The 20,920-nt window shown below is 37.0% G+C and overlaps 1 protein-coding gene across 1 annotated transcript in view; it reads right to left on the bottom strand.

Annotated features, from left to right (window-relative positions):
• Nucleotides 1-4,424: 4,424 nt before the first annotated feature.
• Nucleotides 4,425-20,920, bottom strand: part of LOC120531285 — a 45,035-nt gene continuing 28,539 nt past the window's right edge. The window contains exons 13-19 of the mRNA XM_039756550.1: nucleotides 12,428-12,518; nucleotides 11,568-11,660; nucleotides 7,601-7,629; nucleotides 6,672-6,766; nucleotides 5,081-5,191; nucleotides 4,767-4,858; nucleotides 4,425-4,645 (exon numbers count right to left, since the gene is read on the bottom strand). Coding sequence (XP_039612484.1) covers nucleotides 4,478-4,645; nucleotides 4,767-4,858; nucleotides 5,081-5,191; nucleotides 6,672-6,766; nucleotides 7,601-7,629; nucleotides 11,568-11,660; nucleotides 12,428-12,518 — 679 coding nt within the window. The 3' untranslated portion in view covers nucleotides 4,425-4,477. The remainder of the gene's footprint in view (nucleotides 4,646-4,766; nucleotides 4,859-5,080; nucleotides 5,192-6,671; nucleotides 6,767-7,600; nucleotides 7,630-11,567; nucleotides 11,661-12,427; nucleotides 12,519-20,920) is intronic.

Raw genomic sequence — 20,920 nt, 5'->3', positions numbered from 1 at the left:
TCTCCTTGTCATCATGCTCTATCTGCTGGTTGACCATGGCCTGTGAGCTCTGTGCATCATTAGCATCAGGCAGGACCTGCCAAAATATTTATCAAATATAAACTGATGTTCTCAATGCATTCATTAAATTACTCGTTCCCTGGTAAAATGGCCATCACCTCGTTTTAATTTATGCATACTTTGATAATGATGTCAGCTTAATACAACCCATTGTCCCAAAAATGAAAACACCAGGTAGACTTCCTCATAATTCTCGGAGATCTTTTCTATATGATAATAATGCACAGTTGAGATATATTATTTCAAAATAAGAAATGCACCTTGTAGTTTAACTGATGGACTCTAGACTTGATGACTGAAATAGTAAAATCTGAAAAGCTTACTTAAACAATATTAAATTGTCAATCATAATTGATACCTGCAGATGTTGTTAACTTGAATGGCACCCATGTGACATTTGCCTAAAAAGACACCATACTTAATTTCAACTCAAAGCTCAAATGAATATTTTCATTGAATAGAGACAATATATGACCAAAAACTGCTTTGCAAGATTCTGCAGTTTTGTGTATGGGGGCCACAACTATAATACACTTCAGTATATGGTTAGTTTGGCTACATATTATTGGTTTATGGTAGTTTATTACATAATTTTTTTCAATGGAAATATTGAACTGACACCAAAAAATATGTGGTGTGTTGGAAGTTTTTTTTTCCCTGAAGTAAGTGGTGAAAATCCTGCTGAAGACTTATTAAGCAATTAATACAGGAGAAAGTAGGGTGAAATGACACCTTTTATTGGCTAACTAAATAGATTACAAATGCAAGCTTTCGAGGCAGCTAAAGTTACACCTTGCCTGATGAAGGGGCCATAGCTGCCTCGAAAGCTTGCATTTGTAATCTATTTAGTTAGCCAATAAAAGGTGTCATTTCACCCTACTTTCCCCTGTATCAATCTATGGCTAACACGGTACAACACTCTATCAATAAGCAATTAAAATACCAAATGCAACAAGTTTTAGGCTAATAAAAAAGTGGCTAATATATAATTACCTTTCCACGATTTTAATTTCTATCATGGTAACCTGGCCAGTATATTTTAGAACAGAGATAAATGTGCATTTTCAACAAATATTAAATACTGGCAACAGTTTTTGTAATTGGTTGTTATATAGTAACCTTATATGCATTCTTTCAGTTCTCTTTATCAAATTCATCCATCCATCCATCCATCCCTTTTCCAACCCGCTGAATCCGAATACAGGGTCACGGGGGTCTGCTGGAGCCAATCTCAGCCAACACAGGGCACAAGGCAGGAACCAATCCGGGGCAGGGTGCCAACCCACCACAGGACACACACAAACACACACTAGGGCCAATTTAGAATCGCCAATCCACCTAACCTGCATGTCTTTGGCTTGTGGGAGGAAACCGGAGCGCCCTTGAGGAAACCCACGCAGACACGGGGAGAACATGCAAACTCCACGCAAGGAAGACCCAGGAAGCGAACCCGGGTCTCCTAACTGCGAGGCAGCAGCGCTACCACTGCACCACTGTGCCGCTCCTTTTATCAAATTCAGTGAAACACAACAGTTTTCCTAAAACACTTTTCCCCTGTCTTTTCAAGTGAAGCAGAGTGAAATGTTCCAGCACTTCTGCATTAACACTTTACCTTGCCACTGGTTTAAGGTGTTCATTAGAATAAACTCACATATTTAGTGAATGCAACCTAGCGGAAGAAATGGTTTTGAAAGGCACACAGGACGTTATCTGAAAAGTAATCAGAAATCACTTATCAGAAAATTTCAATTTATAGTATTTCATTGAGATAAAAAGTATAAAAGAGTTAGTGGCAGTTTAACATTTTTATAATATAACTGTATTTCAGGCCTCATAATATCTACTGTGTATTTTTTGACATCACAGTGTACCAGTTCCTCATAAATAAAGAAAGATGCAACTGGAGACTTAAGTAAAATAGTGAGGGGAATTTTGTGTATCACTATATTTGTATCCACTGGTTAAGTCTCTAAAAATACAGAATAAATGCCATATTTGTTTTAAAAACATAGTAGAATTGCTTGTTCTTTGGAGATACCTTAGGGTACCTTGATTTAAGGTCCACCAAGTTCTCATTGGTTAAAATAAACCAGAAAACTCTTAGCAATACTTTTTACAGTTACTGTAATGAAAATAAACCTCTGTAGAAAAAAAACAATTTAAAAGAATAGTAAAGACTGTTCCTTTCTGGAATGATTGAATACTAGTGGTTTTGTACCTTTTTAAACTAGGATCTTTAGCTTTACATTGCTGCCCTGCAGTATCTCTAAATTTTTCATTCCCATCCTTTGTTACTATGTAAACACTTGAGAGACTTTTATTGACACATCTCATATCTATTATTCACACTTAGCTTTATTCTCAGAAATGTACCTAAAGAGCAATGTAATGGCCTCGCATTATATACTTCAACAAATGTACTTATTCAGTAGCAGATGTAAGCATTCTTTTTCTTGATTTCAGTTCGTCTTTAAACAACATCATTCCCAAGTATTATAGGCCAGGTTCCCTTGGTTGCATGTGCCTAACTCAATCTGCAAGTGAATTAACACTTTCTTTGGGTGAGCACATACTGTATCTCTCAGCAGTGGAGCACCACAGGGTTATGTGCTATTGCCTCTTCTTTTCCTTCTTAACATAAATAACTTGTATATTCAAGGAGAACGCTGTAAATGTCCTTTCAGTTTGGTAATGATTCCATGCTGATATGGAATTCTTTGCAAATCTTATGAGTCAGCTTATAAATGGTAGATTGAGCTGGTGCAGTAAAAACAATGTGGTCTCAATACTCAGGAGACTGTCAAAATGATTCTAGAACTTCAGGAGAAGCACCCACTCCCATCATTACTCCCATAAGCATCTGTGGTTCTGTAGTCACCACTGTGGAGCTCTTCAGTTTCTGGGGATTATAATTTTTCAGAATCTCAAATGAGATTTTGATATCAACTCCATTTTTAAGAAGGTTCAACCAAGAATCTGTTTTTTTAATGAAAGTTAAATAAATTTACATTGCTAAGGCCGTTGCTAGTCCAATTTTGTACTGTTATTATTGAGTTAATCTCTATGTCCTTCATAACAGTTTGATTTGGAGCAATCACTGTCAATGACACGGCCATACCACAACATATTATTTGGTCAGCAAATGAGATACCCTGGTACATCATAAAACATTGACACTTAACTGACTAAAGCCTTGATTACTGCTCATTTTGCATAACCAGATTCCTATATTTAATTCAATGAATATATCAGAAACAGTGGAAATTCCATCTAGTACCTCCAGATTAGAGTCTAGTATGGGTATAGTTCATTTAGTATGTTGTGATCTGGTTTATTAACAATTATTTACTTTAACAAAGGCATCTAACAGCTATACAAACACAACATTGTTTGTTTCTCGCTTTCTCTTCTCCTTCCCTCCACCCAGGTGAGCTTGGTCTTTCTTCCACCCAACTCTCCTCCTTTTATGGATGACCCAAGAGTGCCACGACATTGTCTATGTGAAACACTTCTGGTTTAGATGGAAGCCCCACAAAGTAGGGATCATGGATCCCTGCAGCACCCCCTGGTGGCACCCACGGAACCCAACAGGGCTGTTCCATGGCACTACAGTCCCTAAAATGCCCTGTGGGTGTCCATATAGTATCAAAACCCAGAGATGCTGCCATCTAGCATATTGGGGGAGACTGTAGACACATCCAATTATCTTGCACTGTCCTTCCATTGTACTGACCTCCCAGGAAGGTTAAAGCCCTTGCTCCATGCCAGCCTCAATGCCAATGCACTCTTTGTATTGTTGGTTTCTTCTGCCAACTGCTTGAGGAAGTCAGGAATTGTTCTATTTTTTTTTCTTCATCCTGGCCTTCTGGGTAGGTAATGGATGAGTGCCCATCCTGGAGGGGATGCCAGCCCATAGGTGCCACACTGTTTAGTTTTTTAAGTTTAACTAATGCAAAAAAGAAGCAATGCAAATTGTAAAAAAAAAAAGCCTTGCTACTTAAGATCCATCCATCCATTATCCATCCCGCTACTGTATATCCTAACAACAGGGTCATGGGGGTCTGCTGGAGCCAATCCCAGCCAACATAGGGTGCAAGGCAGGAAACAAACCTTGGGCAGGGTGCCAGCCCACCGCAGTTGTTGTAGTACAGTCATCTGATTTTCATAATAATGCAGTTCTGTTATTTGGTTGATTTAAGAAAAAAGGTTTTGTTAATCTTGACAAATCTTAAATTTCATGGAAAGCTTAATTTGATATATGTCATCTTTCTTAATATATCAGTCAAACACGGAAAGTAGGCAAAATTAAATTAAAAATACATATTTTATTTTGTGTGATTTAGAAATACATTTGAAAAAAAATTAAATAGTATTGTGACTCTCAAAAACTTGTATTATGCCCCACACAGTATTATAATCAGGTATGTTGTTTGGAAAGAAGTTTCTTTTCTGTGACCTGTGCTCTGTATCGAGCTTCAACTGCTCTGGTGACTGCATTACTCAGTCTTCTCTTCATTTGTGATTTATATGGCTCTTTCATTTTGTCCAACTCTCCTGGATCCAGATTTCTACCAAATACTTCAAGCTATGTAGAAAAGAAAGCAGAATTACTTTTCAAGCACTGTACTATGAAGCTGTTTTATGATGAATTAAAAATGCCTGCTACTGTCAGGAAAATGAAAGGCTTTGAAAAGGAAAACTGTTACCTCTGCATTTTTTATGTCCTGATTATAATTGTGAATATGAACCTTCGTCATTGAATTGAGGACTTTCCTTTGCATATTTTCTCCGTTAATGACTAAAAAAAAAAAAAACAAATCTCACTTCATGTAAAGGTTGGTGAAGTTCTTTTCTGAGGCCTTCGAGCACTGCGTTTGTATTTGGGTTATGTACAATGCATAGTACAAACACATGACTATACAGAATACAGTACATCAAATAATGTTAAAACTTAGTAATTGAGGAATTTCATAGCGTTTTGATGTTTTGAATATTTTTCTAGGTGAAAATGAAAACTTACGTTTATCAGCTGTTTGCATGATTATCTGAAGCAGGTCTGAGGCAATGCTTTCAGCCGTCCTTCCATTGACTTGCTTTGATATGGCTGTTGCATCAGGCATTTCATCAGTATCTAAAGAATAATAACAAGAGACCAATAAAAACATTCATACATTCATAATGGCTAACACGGTACAACAAGCTAATACTACATAACAACTGACTGAAATTCTTGAGTGTTAAATTACTAGCATGTGTATATTTGTTAGCAAATGATAATTTATTTTCAGTATTAGTTCTATATTTCAGCTATTAAAAAGTACTAAAAACAGTAAACCCCCTGGAATCTAAATTCTGATTTAGTTGCTAGTATACACTATGAAATAGTTTTGAATTACGTAAAAGTTACTTATAATTTCTTTAATTTAACAAATAATGTGGCAAATGCCTATTACCTGAGCTCCTGTATCAATTTACGAACTAAAATAATTGGTATAATTTGAGTGCCAGATTGGGTCATATTTGCATAGAATATACTATATATTGCTGCAGTTTGTTGAAGAATAAATAACCCTGTTATAACAGGTGATGTAACCTGTGACTAAATTGTAGAACTGCTTTTCTATTACTATTCAGAAGTTAAAAGAACTACCCATTAGTGCCTGATTTTTAATAATTCTCCCTTAAACATTTATTTAGTAGTCTTAGCCTTGTGTAAACTTTGGAATTTGATAAGTCACTTTTGAAATGCGTGCAAAGGTAAATTATACATGTCACTGAAGGTTTGTTACGTCATTACACTCTCCCTGAGAGTGTAAAGAGCATACAGTACTTTAATTAACACAACAATCAATGTAAAAATTGTATTTGAGGCCATAAGATGAAAGGGCACATTTGTATGCAGTTTTTCTGCAACTTGGTTGTCATCCAAAATCATCCTCAGAAGAATCCTTGCAAGCGTCGGCAGTTAATGTATTTTGTGTCATTAACGCTAGGTAAAATGTATTTTTTTCCCTGTGCTCAGTCTTTTGTGATGCTGATCCAAGGAAATACATCAAAATAAATCTGAATCGACACAATGATTCAAGAACGATCCTGTTTTGTTTTTTTAAACACCTTTGTCTTTCTCCATTGTGAATGCCAATTACTCATGTTTTTCTGGAGACTTCACAACCACACCTACTTCCTATAGACTGTCTCACGTCTACTTAGGGTGTGATTCTATTCACTGATTTCACTGCAGCCTTTTTTCCCTCATCATTGTTACTGTGAAGAAGCACAGGTATTCATGTTTTGTTTAATAACACAACCAGTAATATTTTTGAGATATATTGATAACAAATACAAGGTTCATTGACATGCACCAGAAAAGTGTACCCTAGCCCACATTCTCCAAATCATTTTAAAAAAACTTTCATAATTCATAACCATTGTTTTGTTAGCTACATCTAATTAAGTGACAGGTAACTGCAGAGTACTTCTTATATTAAAATAAAAATGAACAAAGATAAGAAGGGCCTGTCAATTTAAACTACTATTTATAATATAAAGACAATCTGTTAACCATAATTCCAGTTCGAAATGTATCTCATTTTGACAGAATCTCCACTAACCTTTAGAGAATGAGTTTTGTTGCAAAAAATGTGTTGGTACTTGATGTTCCTGACTTGGGGTCTTAGACTCTAGTGAAGGTGGAGGAGTCCCAAAGCTGAAGAATCAAATATGAAGCACTTCTTAAAAAGTTAATTGTACAGGTTATCCTTACAACTGACATGCAATGAGAAGTCAAGCAAAATGGCACCTTTTATTGGCTAACTAAAAACATTGCAATATGTAAGGTTTCAAGGCAACTCAGGTCCCTTCTTGCCTATTCAATATTAAAATGTTTTTAGTTAGCCAAAAATAGGTGTCATTTTGCTTGATTTCTCATTCCATTCATAATAGCTAACACGGTACAACACCCTACTATTACAACTGACATAAAACAGAAAGCATTATAACAATGATAGATACTTTTTGATTTATAAATACTCTAAGCCTTACTTACCCATCGTTTTTTCTGAATCCATACTTTTAATTTTATGGAGCAGGAGCGTATTCATACAGCACTGTGAGCAAGGCAGAAACCAACTATAGCTAGGACTGAAGTCCAAAGCACTCATTCACACTGCTGAAATTCACATTCTCTAGTGACCATAACACCGACGATTTTAGGATTTGGTATGAAATCAGAGTAGCAGAAGAGAAATCCTTGCATGCATTGGTGGAACTCACCACAAGTGATGTCCAAGAAGGAAACCATACTTGAGGTGGTAAGCTGTGGTGCTAATCTATGTGTGTCACTGTGTTACACTTACTAAAACCTTACCCTGCTAATAACCATTTTGGGCCCCATAGAACTGCATCAGAACTAATCTATTCTTTAAAACAGAAATACTGTAGAAACATAAGGTAGAAAAACAAGAAACAACAAATAATTTCTGCTGTAAAGAGTTTCTCATTTAACAAAAAAAAAATACATATTTAGTGCACATGTGCTTACCTTCTTATAGAGATAACCTCTCCAGAAAACTTTGATAAAAACAAATATAAGAACAAGGTTAATAGTAATACTGATGATTTTATCTTAAGTTAATTTTTACTTTAATCTTTCATTCCCCCCTTAAATCATATTAGCATTTAATGTACAGGTGGCAGACAGACAAATATGCACAAGTATAGCTAACTAAATAAAGTCAAGTATTGCTTAACTTTAAATCGATAGGAAATCAGTATTATGTAATATTTAACAATTAAAAAATGTGGCATTATCTGAGCCTAGACTGAGGGAAGCATAAGTTTAATAAAGCCTTGATTTTTTTAATTGATCCTATATGCAAATGATGAGATCCTCCTGACCTCATATCCATACCTACAATTTTTAAATTGCTAAACTATGTTTCATTATGTACATCCTGGTTGCAGGAAGCCACTATCTACCCTTGCAGCTTTGCATGTAAAGTGGGAAGCATCTTCAGATTTTCCATTGCATGGCACAATCACACACACACATCACACTCCATTATACTGGACCAATTTAGATTTGCTAATTTACCTAACATGCATGCTTTTTGGGTGTGGAAGGAAAATCAGAGTACATAGAGACATGGGGCAAAATCATTATAACACATGGGATTGATACAAATTAAACCATTAAGTTATATTTATGGTTTTCTGTACACTGTACTATCCATTACTATGTATGTATTCTGTTATGTATTTAAATCCCACAATAATTAAAAAATGTTTTTCATTCTTTTCCTATAATATGCATATTTTAGTTTGCTTTATTTCCAGTCTATACATCAGATGCATTTTACTGAAATTAACTGTAATACTTTTTAATTCACTCCTCTTGTCTGTGTTTTGGATTAGGAAACTGCTTTCTTTTATATATTTCTTGATTTTGGCATCCTTTTTTCTCTTTTTTGTTGATTAGAGTGGTGCATATATGTTGCGCCTCCTCCTTCCCACGTGATCATCAGAGGTGACTGTGTGCAGAGAGTGCAGACCTATAAATACCTGGGAGTGCAGCTGGATGATAAATTGGACTGAACTGCCAATACTGATGCTTTGTGCAAGAGAGGACAGAGCCGACTATACTTCCTTAGAAGGCTGCCGTCCTTTAACATCTGCAATAAGATGCTACATATGTTCTATCAGACAGTTGTGTCGAGCGCCCTCTTCTATGCAGTGGTGTGCTGGGGAGGCAGAATAAAGAAGAGGGACGCCTCACGCCTGGACAAACTGGTGAGGAAGGCAGGCTCTATTGTAGGCACGGAGCTGGACAGTCTGATATCTGTGGCAGAGCGACAGGCGCTGAGCAGGCTCCTGTCAATCATGGAGAATCCACTGCATACACTGAACAGGATCATCTCCAGACAGGGAGCAGCTTCAGCGACAGACTGCTGACACTGTCCTGCTCCACTGACAGACTGTGGAGATTGTTCCTCCTCCACACTGTGCGACTCTTCAATTCCACCTGGGGGGGGGTAAACGTTAACACTATACAATAGTATTGTCTGTTATATCTGCATTTTTTAACTTGCACTGCATTTTTATCACTATTTAATTAATATTGTTTTTATCAGTATGCTGCTGCTGGAGTATGTGAATTTCCCCTTGGGGATTAATAAAGTATCTATCTATCTGTCTGTCTGTCTGTCTATCTATCTATTGGTTAATTGGTGACTCTAAAGTGGGTCCGATATAAATGGGTATGTGCATGAATGAGGCTTGCAAATCACTGGCATTCCAGTCGCTTGTTTCAGTTTTATATCCTGTATGGATAGAATATTCTGCAATAACAATTAAAGCAAAGGCTTTGAAAATGCATCAATGGATTATATTAAAACACACATATTTTAACATTTGTGAAGCCCATATCACATTAAGTGATTTTTAAAGTGATTTTCAGTCATACTCTTCATTTATATAATCTCAGCAAGTTGGAGGAAATCAGCGGGACGCTCCTGTGAAGCTGATCGCCTAATGTGACATAACCAGTGACTCACTCCAGCTAGTCTGCAACTCGCTCCAATAAAAACAAACAGATTTGATTTTGTCTTTTGGTGAAGGCTTACCTGGAAGTACAATGAATACAGTGTGTCAATGTGGAATAAGGAACATGTGTGTTTTGAACCATATATTCAGAAATGAGGCCCTTCTTTCTGATGTCTCATGTTTTACGTACTGAGACAGAATTGAAAAAAGAAAAAAAAGAGCAGCGATTGTGGCTGAATTTTCCATACCCTTTGTACAGTGCTGGCTCGGACAGGCAGGGCTTTGGACCTCACAACGGAAGAGAAACTTGACTCATGTTTTTCTAACCATGACGGAATGGAGTAAAGAAACTAAATGGACAGGATTGCTGCTGAAGTTGTCACAGCTGTTAACCCTTTGTACAGCACTGGCACCGCTATTGGCTTTCAGAAAAAGGGGTGAGCACAGCTGCGCTGTAAAGCTGGCAGGCATTTAGTTGGTGAAGTAGGCGTGGGCAGCGCTTTTCATTTGTGTAAACTGATATGGTGCAGTGATGAAATCAGTGACTGTTGTCTGCAAATTTGAGTTACTCCATGACTAGAAGTTGCATGATGTGACTTCTGCTTTACAAGCACAAATTGTCTTTGAAACTTGCCTGCAATTAAAGGATCATGGAGAGCCTATGTCTGTCCTGACAGTAATGGGCAAAATTCAAACCTACACAGAATACAGCCAGCTTACCAACAGACACTGGCATTGTGATTCAGAGCCTCTAGTTCATCTTGTAAACTCCTTTTTTTAGATATGGAAGCGAAAACAGTAATAACCGGAGAAAATTCCACATTGGCAACACAAGGAAGCTGTGCTAATCTTCAAAACTGCTTCATGTGCTGCATTCTGAAATGCAAAATAATACTGCTTTTTTTATGTTAAATGTGCCATTTATTACTTAGTTACACTGGTGTATTCAGGTGAAAGAAGAGGGTACAATATGCTGAAGAAAAGATGTTACTAGGCCAACCAAACTGGCTAGGAATACAAATACATCTAGTAGAGAAGTACAAATTGAAAAAAGCAGGGTAAAGGAAATTGGCTCCTATGAAATTTGATTGAAAGCTAACATATAAAATAAAAATGCATTTGTTTTTCAGAAATTACTATGTTCAGCATTAGATGTATACAAACTTAAATGCATGATTCCAGATATACATATGTGTGCTGTATAGCGTTGTTTGAGCAACGTCTGACTGCATAGATGTCTGTGGTCCCATAAGGTTAGAGTTCAGAACAGGATGTAGCGGACATAACAGGACCAAGCAAACGCAACAGCTTCCCGCATGCAACATGTGCATCTCACATCTCCTGTACACAAAGAGATGGTACTGTCAGTACTCTACCGTACTTTTTATTTTAATGTGAAGTTTCCCTACTTACAAATAAAACATTTGCCGCATAACAGTGTATGCTTTGACTCATAAGCAGCAGCAACCAATCTTATATACTGTGTGTGTGTCTCTGGAGCGTTATAGCATTATCTCTCTCAATTACTCAAATCAGGTAAACTAAAGTATCCCATATAGCTTTCCTAGTACTGTATATAATATGGTGTTCACACAAAGTCCAAATCACATAATGTTCTATTTCACAGAACATATCATGGATGTCAAGCGGTACATATAGTACCTGTTATATTTAACAACTCTAGCTTATACCAACAATTTCCTAAAAAAGCTTAAAGAAAATGAAAACAGCATATACTGTTTATTCTTGTGCATTATTTATTACACATACAAATTCAAATAAAATTTCAAATATAGATTCTTACATAGATGATAAGGCACATATCAGGATATGAAACAATAAAATTTAGGAACTGCATTTTAATCAATGTCTTGTTTATTCTTACTGGTAGCTTCATATTTATAACACCACTAATTAGCTTTATGAAGTATATGGTGATTAAACTATGACTTCCAGAAAATTCTTACCCATCTGCTCTCTTTAATTTGCTTGATCTCAGCCTGCAGCTGATGGATCTGGTCTTCAGCTTGTTTTTGCATTTCATAAGACTTTTGCTTTTCCTGCATAAAAGGCATTTAATATGATATACTTTTAAATTCCTGGTATATGAACCGCAATTTATGAAGTCAGTAACACTTTAGTTTAGGTACTGAAAAAATGCATCTCTTACTCATTTACTACTAAGTTACAGGACCTTACCATACACTTCTTTGTGTCTTCATAACACTCATAAAGCATCAGTAAAGTGTTTATTCATCTCTGCAATGTGACTGACTAACAAAACGTCACTTTGGAGTGGTCTGTGGTGGCTTACATGAGACACATTTCTCTTGATATTACATATGTAGTATAAGACACTGCACACAGATGAACCACCAGTCTTTTGATGTTTTATAAATGTCATGAAGTCTAAAAGAAGCCTTTGTTAAAGTCTTATTACATACTAGCAAATGAGTAATGAGTAACAATTCTGAAACTGAAGTGTTACCATTAAGTCTAATCAAATAACATCACGACTATTAGGAAGTAGAACATGCAGAAATACAAAAAGATTTTAAGCGCAGAAATTGTAAAATTGGATTCAGGCCATTAGAAGTGGAGCTAATTTTAAATAGAGTACATACATTATTAGCTATATTTATGCATTATCGTCACTTACTATTTAGTCGATGTTCTGAAAACAAAAATAATGCTTGACATGTCTTTATTTTTTATTTGGCACAGTGAACTACTTTGTTCACTTGCAGAACTTAATATGTACACAAGATTTATAAATGACTAGTAAATGTAACTGGTTAATTGAAAATGGTGATTATAAAGAATTTACCTGGGCTATCTGCTCTTCGAACTGAAGTCTCTGTTCATTGTGGCTTTGTTCGGTTTCTTCTAACAGTTTCTGTAGTCTTTGTTCTTCATGCCTACAATAAAACTGGTTGAGCATCATTTAAAAATGTGCTGTATATGCATGCACAAAAATACTCATCCTTAAAGGGAGCTTGTCCATACCTCTGAACATTCACAAGTTGTTGTTTTTAAAAGTACTGTGCATACAGCATATAAATAGACAAAAAACATCATTCATTCATTATCCAACCCGCTATATCCTAACTACAGGGTCACGGGGGTCAACAATTACATTTTTATGTCATCAAAGAATGCTTTAATCAAGTCTGACCACCTGATTATAATTTAACGGAAATGCTCAAAAGCACTCTGGTCTAACCAAACCACCTCTCTGGGTTTAAATCCTGCAACAGGTCATTATTTATAGTTTTCACAATTTCCCTGTGACTGCATGGATTTTCCTCTCACGTCCCCAAAGATGTGTATGGTAGTTAGACTGGTGACTGTAAATTGGCGCCAGAGTGACTGAGTGAGTGTGGGTGTGTTCCATACAATGGACTTGTGTCCTGTGCTGCCAGGGCAGATTGTGGCTCCCTGTGACTCTGATTTGGATTAATCAAGTTTGTTGAATGTATGAATATAATGCTTACTAAATTAGTAAACCAGACCACTGTCTCAGTTTAATACAGCTATGCGCGGCATAACGTCTATTCAGACAATTTCCAACCACATATACGTCCATGGTCCCATAACATTATAATAGATTTCAGAGAATGGGACGTACACAACAGCTTCCTGCATGCAACATGTGTATCTCATATGACTTGTATACAAAGCGATTGTCCTGTCAGTACTCTATTGCACTTTCTGTCTTTATATTAATTTAAATTTCCCTACTTACAAATAAAAAGTTTACTGTATAACAATGTATGTTTAATGACCACTTGGCAGCCATCAGCAGTGTGTCTGTCTGCGGAGAGAGTGTCAACCTTGTCGAGAGGCTTAGTTTCCTTGGCAGTGACATTCATGTCTTTGGTGACTTTTCCTATGAAGTCAGTAGATGGATTGGGGAGCATGGTGGATCATGAGGTTGCTGCAAAGGGGTGCGTGGTGCTCCCGATATCTATTCAAAAGGATGATGGTCCAAGTCTTTAGAGTTCTGGTGCTTCCTGTCTTGCTATATGAGTGTGAGACATGGATGCTATCCAGTGACCTGAGGCAAAGACTGGACTCCTTTGGTACTGTGTCTCTTCAGAGAATCCTTGAGTCCCAAATGAGGCGCATTACCTGCATTGTGAAGGAGCGTCACTTACTGAACTACGGGCCATGTGCCACAATTCCATGTGGGAGATCCAGCTCACAGGATCCTCGTTGTTGAGGGCCAATGCAGCTGGACCAGGCCAATGGGACGACCATGTAACACCTGGCTACAGCATATAGATGGTCATTTCCGGAGGGTGGGACTGGAGCGCATGTCTGCCTGATGCCATGATTCGGCAGCAGCTTTAAAACTTACAAACATTTTAAGCAATCAGTCCGTTTATAGTGCCAGCTATAATAGCGAGGATAATGTAAATAGTAAGGTGGAAAGATTTAATACTAAAGTGAGAGCTGCTGTTGACATAGTTGCACCTGAAAAGACAGTGAAAAAATCTTCTAGCATTGTTATACCATGGAAACCCAAAGAGTGTCTGATTTAAAGAGAACATGCCGTAGAGCTGAGCGTCAATGGAGGAAGACTAAACTTACTATCCAGCACGAAATATTAAAAGTCAAAATAACAGAATACAATAACACTGTTCGTCTTGAGAGACGCTGCTATTTCTCCACGATTATAAATAACAATGCTAGTAATCCCAGAGTCTTATTTTCAACAATTGATCGCCTACTAAACCCAGGTAGCTTAAAGGAATGCCTCCTAAGTGCTTCCAGTGAAACCTGTGAGGCTGTCGCTATATTTTTCAATCAAAAAATTAATGATATTAGAAATAACATAGTATATCTCCCCAACACTAAGGATCCTCCTAAACCCCAGCATCCTGTTATAAACAAATTAAACTCTTTCACTAGGATAGATTTACCTGATTTAAAGAAAATAATCTCTCAATTAAAACCCTCCACCTGCGTCCTTGACCCGATACCAACAAGGTTTTTCAAAGAAGTATCAGAATTAGAATTAGAATTAGAACAATCTAGACGAGAACAGGCCATTCAGCCCAACAAAGCTCGCCAGTCCTATCCACTTGCTTCCTCCAAGAAAACATCAAGTCGAGTTTTGAAAGTCCCTAACGTCTTACTGTCTACCACACTACTTGGTAACTTATTCCAAGTGTCTATCGTTCTTTGTGTAAAGAAAAACTTCCTAATGTTTGTGCGAAATTTACCCTTAACAAGTTTCCAACTGTGTCCCCGTGTTCTTGATGAGCTCATTTTAAAATACAAGTCTCGATCCACTGTACTAATTCCCTTCATAATTTTAAACACTTCAATCATGTCACCTCTTAATCTTCTTTTGCTTAAACTGTAAAGGCCCAGCTCTTTTAATCTTTCCTCATAATTCAACCCCTGTAGACCTGGAATCAGCCTAGTCGCTCTTCTCTGGACCTTTTCTAGTGCTGCTATGTCCTTTTTGTAGCCTGGAGACCAAAACTGCACACAGTACTCAAGATGAGGCCTCACCAGTGCATTATAAAGGTTGAGCATAACCTCCTTGGACTTGTACTCCACAGATCGTGCTATATAACCTAACATTCTGTTAGCCTTCTTAATGGCTTCTGAACACTGTCTGGAAGTTGATAGCTTGGAGTCCACTATGACTCCTAAATCAGGCGTGCTAATTGATAATATTCTTGACATAGTAAATTCGTCATTAGATACGGGGGTCTTCCCAGACTGTCTTAAGACTGCTGTTGTTAAACCCCTACTTAAGAAACATAATCTCGACCCCTTGGCTCTTGAAAATTTTAGACCCATCTCTAACCTGCCTTTCTTAAGTAAAGTTCTGGAGAAGGCAGCCATTATGCAGTTAAATGACCACCTAAATAAACATGCTATTCTTGATAAATTTCAGTCGGGTTTTAGAACAAATCACAGCACAGAAACTGCACTCGTTAAAGTAGTAAATGACTTGCGGGTAAATGCAGACAGTGGCCATTTCTAATGAGTGCTGCATTTGACACCATTGATCACAACATTCTTAGAAATCGCCTTAGTCAATGGGTGGGCCTCTCTGGCAGTGTCTTAAATTGGTTTGAATCCTACCTGACAGGGAGAAAATTTTTTATTAGTTGTGGGAATTACAACTCGAAGACACATGATATCCGATATGGTGTTCCACAAGGCTCTATCCTGGGTCCGCTGTTATTCTCAATCTACATGCTTCTGTTAGGTCAGATTATCTCAGGGCACAACGTGAGCTACCACAGCTATGCTGATGACACACAGCTGTACTTATCAATAGCTCCTGATGACCCTGATTCTATTGATTCACTAACAGAATGTCTGACTTGTATCTCAGAATGGATGAATAGTAATTTTCTCAAGTTAAATAAAGAGAAAACTGAAATTGTAGTGATCAGCAATAATGGATACAATGAGGCTATTAGAAATAAACTGGATACATTAGGATTAAAAGTCAAGACGGAGGTAAAAAGCTTAGGGGTTATTGTTGACTGTAATCTGAATTTTAAATCACATATTAATCAGATCATTAGGACAGCATTTTTTCACTTAAGAAACATAAGTAAAGTTAGACCGCTTATATTACTGAAAGATGCTGAGAAATTAGTTCACGCGTTTGTTTTCAGTCGACTAGATTACTGTAATGCACTCCTCTCTGGACTACCCAAAAAAGATATAAATCGTTTGCAACTAGTGCAGAATGCAGCTGCTAGAATCCTAACTAGGAAAAGAAAATCCGAACACATTTCTCCAGTTTTAATGTCACTACACTGGTTACCTGTGTCATTCAGGATTGACTTTAAAATACTGCTTATGGTTTATAAAGCCTTAAATAATCTCGCCCCATCTTATATATCGGAATGTCTGACACCTTATATTCCAAATCGTAACCTCAGATCCTCAAATGAGTGTCTCCTTAGAATTCCAAGAACAAAACTTAAAAGAAGTGGTGAGGCGGCCATCTGCTGCTATGCACCTAAAATCTGGAATAGCCTGCCAATAGGAATTCGCCAGGCTGATACAGTAGAGCACTTTAAAACACTGCTGAAAACACATTACTTTAACATGGCCTTTTTATAACTTCATTTTAATCGTAATTTAACTTAATCCTGATATCTATATGTTCAATCTCCTCAAAATAACTATTCATGGTGGCTCTAAAATCGGTACTGACCCCTACTCTCTTTTCTGTTTCTTTTTCCGCTTCATGATGCTCAAACAATGATGGACGGATTAAAAGGCAGAAGTCTACGTGACCATCATCATCATCATCAAGCCCTTCCGTGAGAATCCTAAATCCAAAGAGGACTGTTTCATTTATATTAGGTAGAATGCCCAGAGGGGACTGGGCGGTCTCATAGTCTGGAATCCCTACAGATTTTATTTTTTCTCCAGCCGTCTGGAGTTTTTTTGTTTTTTCTGTCCCCCCTGGCCATTGAACCTTACTCTTATTCGATGTTAATGTTGATTTATTTTGTTTTATAATTGTGTCTTTCATTTTTCTATTCTTTAATATGTAAAGCACTTTGAGCTACTGTTTGTATGAAAATGTGCTATATAAATAAATGTTGTTGTTGTTGTTGTTGCCTGGGGGGTTGCCAACCAGGATCCCGAGCTGTTTCATCGTGTGATGGGACCGGCAACACACTGTACCAATGCATGCTCCCTGACTTGACCTGATCTGACTTGAGTGTATGTTTGATTTGTAGGCAGCAGCACCCAATTTCACATATTGCACATCTCTGGAGATTTGTAGCGCTCACTCTCTATATTTAGTCAAAAGAGGTAAATTATAATATCCCAAATAGCTTTGCTACATACTGTATATAATATGGTGTTTGCACAACATCCAAACACTATAACAGCCTAATTCACGGAATGTATTGTGGAGGTTAAGCAGCACATACCTGTAGACTAAACTGTTTTCATTCCATTTTGTGTGTTTTAACTGAACTATTTATACTTATTAAAATTAATAAACTTTTTAAGTAAGTAAAAAATACAATGGACTGAAATATACACTTTGAATAATCTCTGGGAATTTTGGAATAAGGTAATGGAGATATAATAATTGGTCTGTATGTCTTCTACAAAGGGAACATTTTATGTAGTTTTAAACAGTGTGAAAGAGGACTTAGCAGGGTCCATAACAAATTCACTGACTATATTAACATTGCTTGTGACAATAGGCCCCATCACCAACACAGGACTATATTCCCCACTATGGTGAATGGAGCCCCAGAAGATTGTTATTCCTGTGACACCAAAACAAAACAGACCAGTAGGTGGCAGCAGAGAAACCTGGCACAGTACACAGGGTTTCCTGATCCTCCTCATTATAGTCAAGTGACTTGGGGTAGACTTGTTGCTTAAAATGAGACATGCATTTCAGGATTTCAGAAACAGCTAGGCCCACCAGGATTTTATCTAGCAGAACAACTCCAGAAATTTCAAGTGTCATTCTTGGCCCCAGAAGGCCCACTTTGAAAGCAGTTTGTGGCTTGGACATAAAAGTCCCTTCCAGTCATCAGCCAGGCAAATATGGAACTAGGAATATTACATCTAGTAAGAGTATGACTGTCAGGAAGAAGACAAACCTGAAAGAGTAGAGTGCAGAAGATGTTGTACTCTTATGTACCGCTTTGTGGGTAAACATGGTAGGCACCACACACAAGGTATAAACGTATACGCAACCACTCAGCTGATATAGATCTGTCTTTTTTAGTTGTAATTTCTAAAGTGATCCATCCAGTCTGTTCTTTATTTTACAATAAAGTCTTTCCTTTTTTGTATTATTTGGCCTCATTAACTCATTTTTATGTTTGGGGTTTCACCCACTACCAACCAGAAGGGGATCTATTTTAAATTAATGGGTCTAGGTGCTTTAGTGATTTTTGTCATTTTGTAGCTGTAAATAAAAAATATAAAAATCTAAATGGATTCCTTTTTGTCAAAGCTTTGACATGGAACTAGTATATCAAAGGAAAACATTTGTAAGATGTCTTTGGACATCTAATGCAGTAAAGCCAATTTCCACATTGGTTCAAAACAGCCAAACTGGACAGGGCAACCTTTGTAACGGGTTATGGTACAGCCAGTTAGTAAGTGTGCACACTGAACAGAGTGGGCCTTAAGGATATTAATGTACACTACCATTTAAAATGTTCATGTTTTTGATATAAAATTGATACTTTAAAAATATACCCCAGGCATTACTAATGTTTATAATGGTTATTACTGCTTAAAATGTATTACTCACACATGGCTGCAAAGCCCCATTTTATAGCAGCAGGTTCTTCAGTGTTCTAATTGGTAAACTTCCTTACCTTATACTTAATTAGCCATATTTACAAGTTAATTGGTTATTAGAGAAACTTTTTTAACTGCATTAGCACTGCTGAAACCTGTTATTCTACTCACTTGCCTTCACGTTGCAAGGTACTGGCATTCCTAAAATCAAAATGACCTTGCAGAAAGAAGGCTATTCAATGTGACTTCAAAGATTTCATTCAATTACTGTTTTAAGGAGGATCTAACCAGGGTAGAAAAAGAAGAGGAAGTCCCAGATGGGCAACTGGATAAGGTGGTAAGGACATGAAGTTTGTAGTTTGTAGTTTGAGAAACAAACGCCTTACATGTCATCAGTTGTGTTCTTCACTAAATGCATCCTAAATATCAGTGTCATCTGCAAGAGAGAAGAGGCAACTCCGGGATGTTGCAACATCTGAGAGAAAATGTTGGACCTTAGAAAAAAGAGAGTGCTCTTTAGGACCACGTTGTCCCTTTTAAAGCTTAAGTCTAGTAGAAGGCCAGCCCATGGGCTTAAACTGTTAGGGGTGGGGCTAGGTTGACCAATAAGGAAAACAACCTTAAAGCTATTGACTGGACGTGGCCCCTTTAAGACATACTGGATTTTGCAAGGACACCAGGAGCCACCAGAAGGAGGTCTAGTCTGGTGTGTCTGTAGCAAAAGTAGGGTAACCATTAGTACTGGAAGAGATTTTAGGGCTTGGCCCGAAATGAATCCAGAGTTGCTTAGAATTGCTCCCGGCAGCTGGCTTACTGTTAGAGGAAAGAAGCCAGGGTCGTCATGAGACAGAACAAGGGGAGTATGTTGTCCTGAAGATGGTGGCAAGTGGGTGAACCACCTATAGAAAGAATACAGAGGCAAACTTGTATAACTGTGCCTAGGGGTTCTAGTGATTGATTTGTTTACCTTTTAATTTACAGTATATTTTTCTCCTCCCATTGAGCAAGTCTGTCACACATTTTAAAGCCTGAGTCTGTACTCTTCTGTGTTTAGAAAGAAGCAAAAAAATGCATCCTCTCCGATATCAGCGTGGCTGGGAAACAATGCAGGTAGTCATCTCAATTTATAAAGCTACATGTCCCTGATTGACTTACAGAGTGACTAGCATGGAAATTTTAGTTATTTGCACAGAACCTAAGTAATAACATTTTGGCTCAGAAAAATCCAACCTCATTGAAAAATTCTTGCAAACAGTAGCACTTTGCATTTTGAGTGTTGTTTTGGGATTCAATTACCTGCAAGTGTTGTTAAATATGAGGCCTAAACACATTCCCAATTCTAGTGTAAGTAAGCCTGCAGCCAAAAAAAAAACAAGGAGGTGAAAACATTGGTGGGAAATCTGTTACTTCTTTGTAGCTGTGGGCTATAAATATGACGTGAACGAGCCCATCATTTACTACATTTGTAAGAAAGAAACAGAAATTCAAGAAAGATTTGCTGCTTGTGCACCAAAAACTATGATGATGGTGTAAGAGTATGCAATCAGGTTATATTTAAAATGGAGATGGCCCTCAGCATTTGTATTGAAAATCTAACAAGAAAGAAAATAGCATGATTCTGCCTTATTCAAAACCCACTTCAAACAACACAGATTTCACTTTTTTGAATGATAAATATATGTGCAGCAGAATAATAATCAACCCTTTATAATATCAAAATCCAAAATAAATTGTTTATTCCTCCAACCCACACAACTAACATTGTTTAAAAAGAATTAATGTGATTTTTAGAAAGTATATATTTGCAACAATATTCTACTAAAGTAATTGTAATATTTTCTTTGATAAAAAGTTATTGAACTTTGTAGAACTCATTAGAATATTATACTTTTAAAGAAGTGATGTCATTTTCTAAAAAAAAAAATTATACAATACTTGTATAAAAGCTTGCTTTATACCATGTCAACAGTAACCTAACCATTTCAAATGTGTTAAGATGGGCATTTATGTTATATTTTTGATTTGATTATAGTAACATGGTTTAATT

This window comes from Polypterus senegalus, chromosome 6 (genome assembly GCF_016835505.1).
Source record: "Polypterus senegalus isolate Bchr_013 chromosome 6, ASM1683550v1, whole genome shotgun sequence".
Classification (NCBI taxonomy): domain Eukaryota; kingdom Metazoa; phylum Chordata; class Cladistia; order Polypteriformes; family Polypteridae; genus Polypterus; species Polypterus senegalus.
The sequence above is the reverse complement of the archived record's forward strand: the minus strand, read 5'-3'. Positions and strand labels throughout refer to the sequence as shown.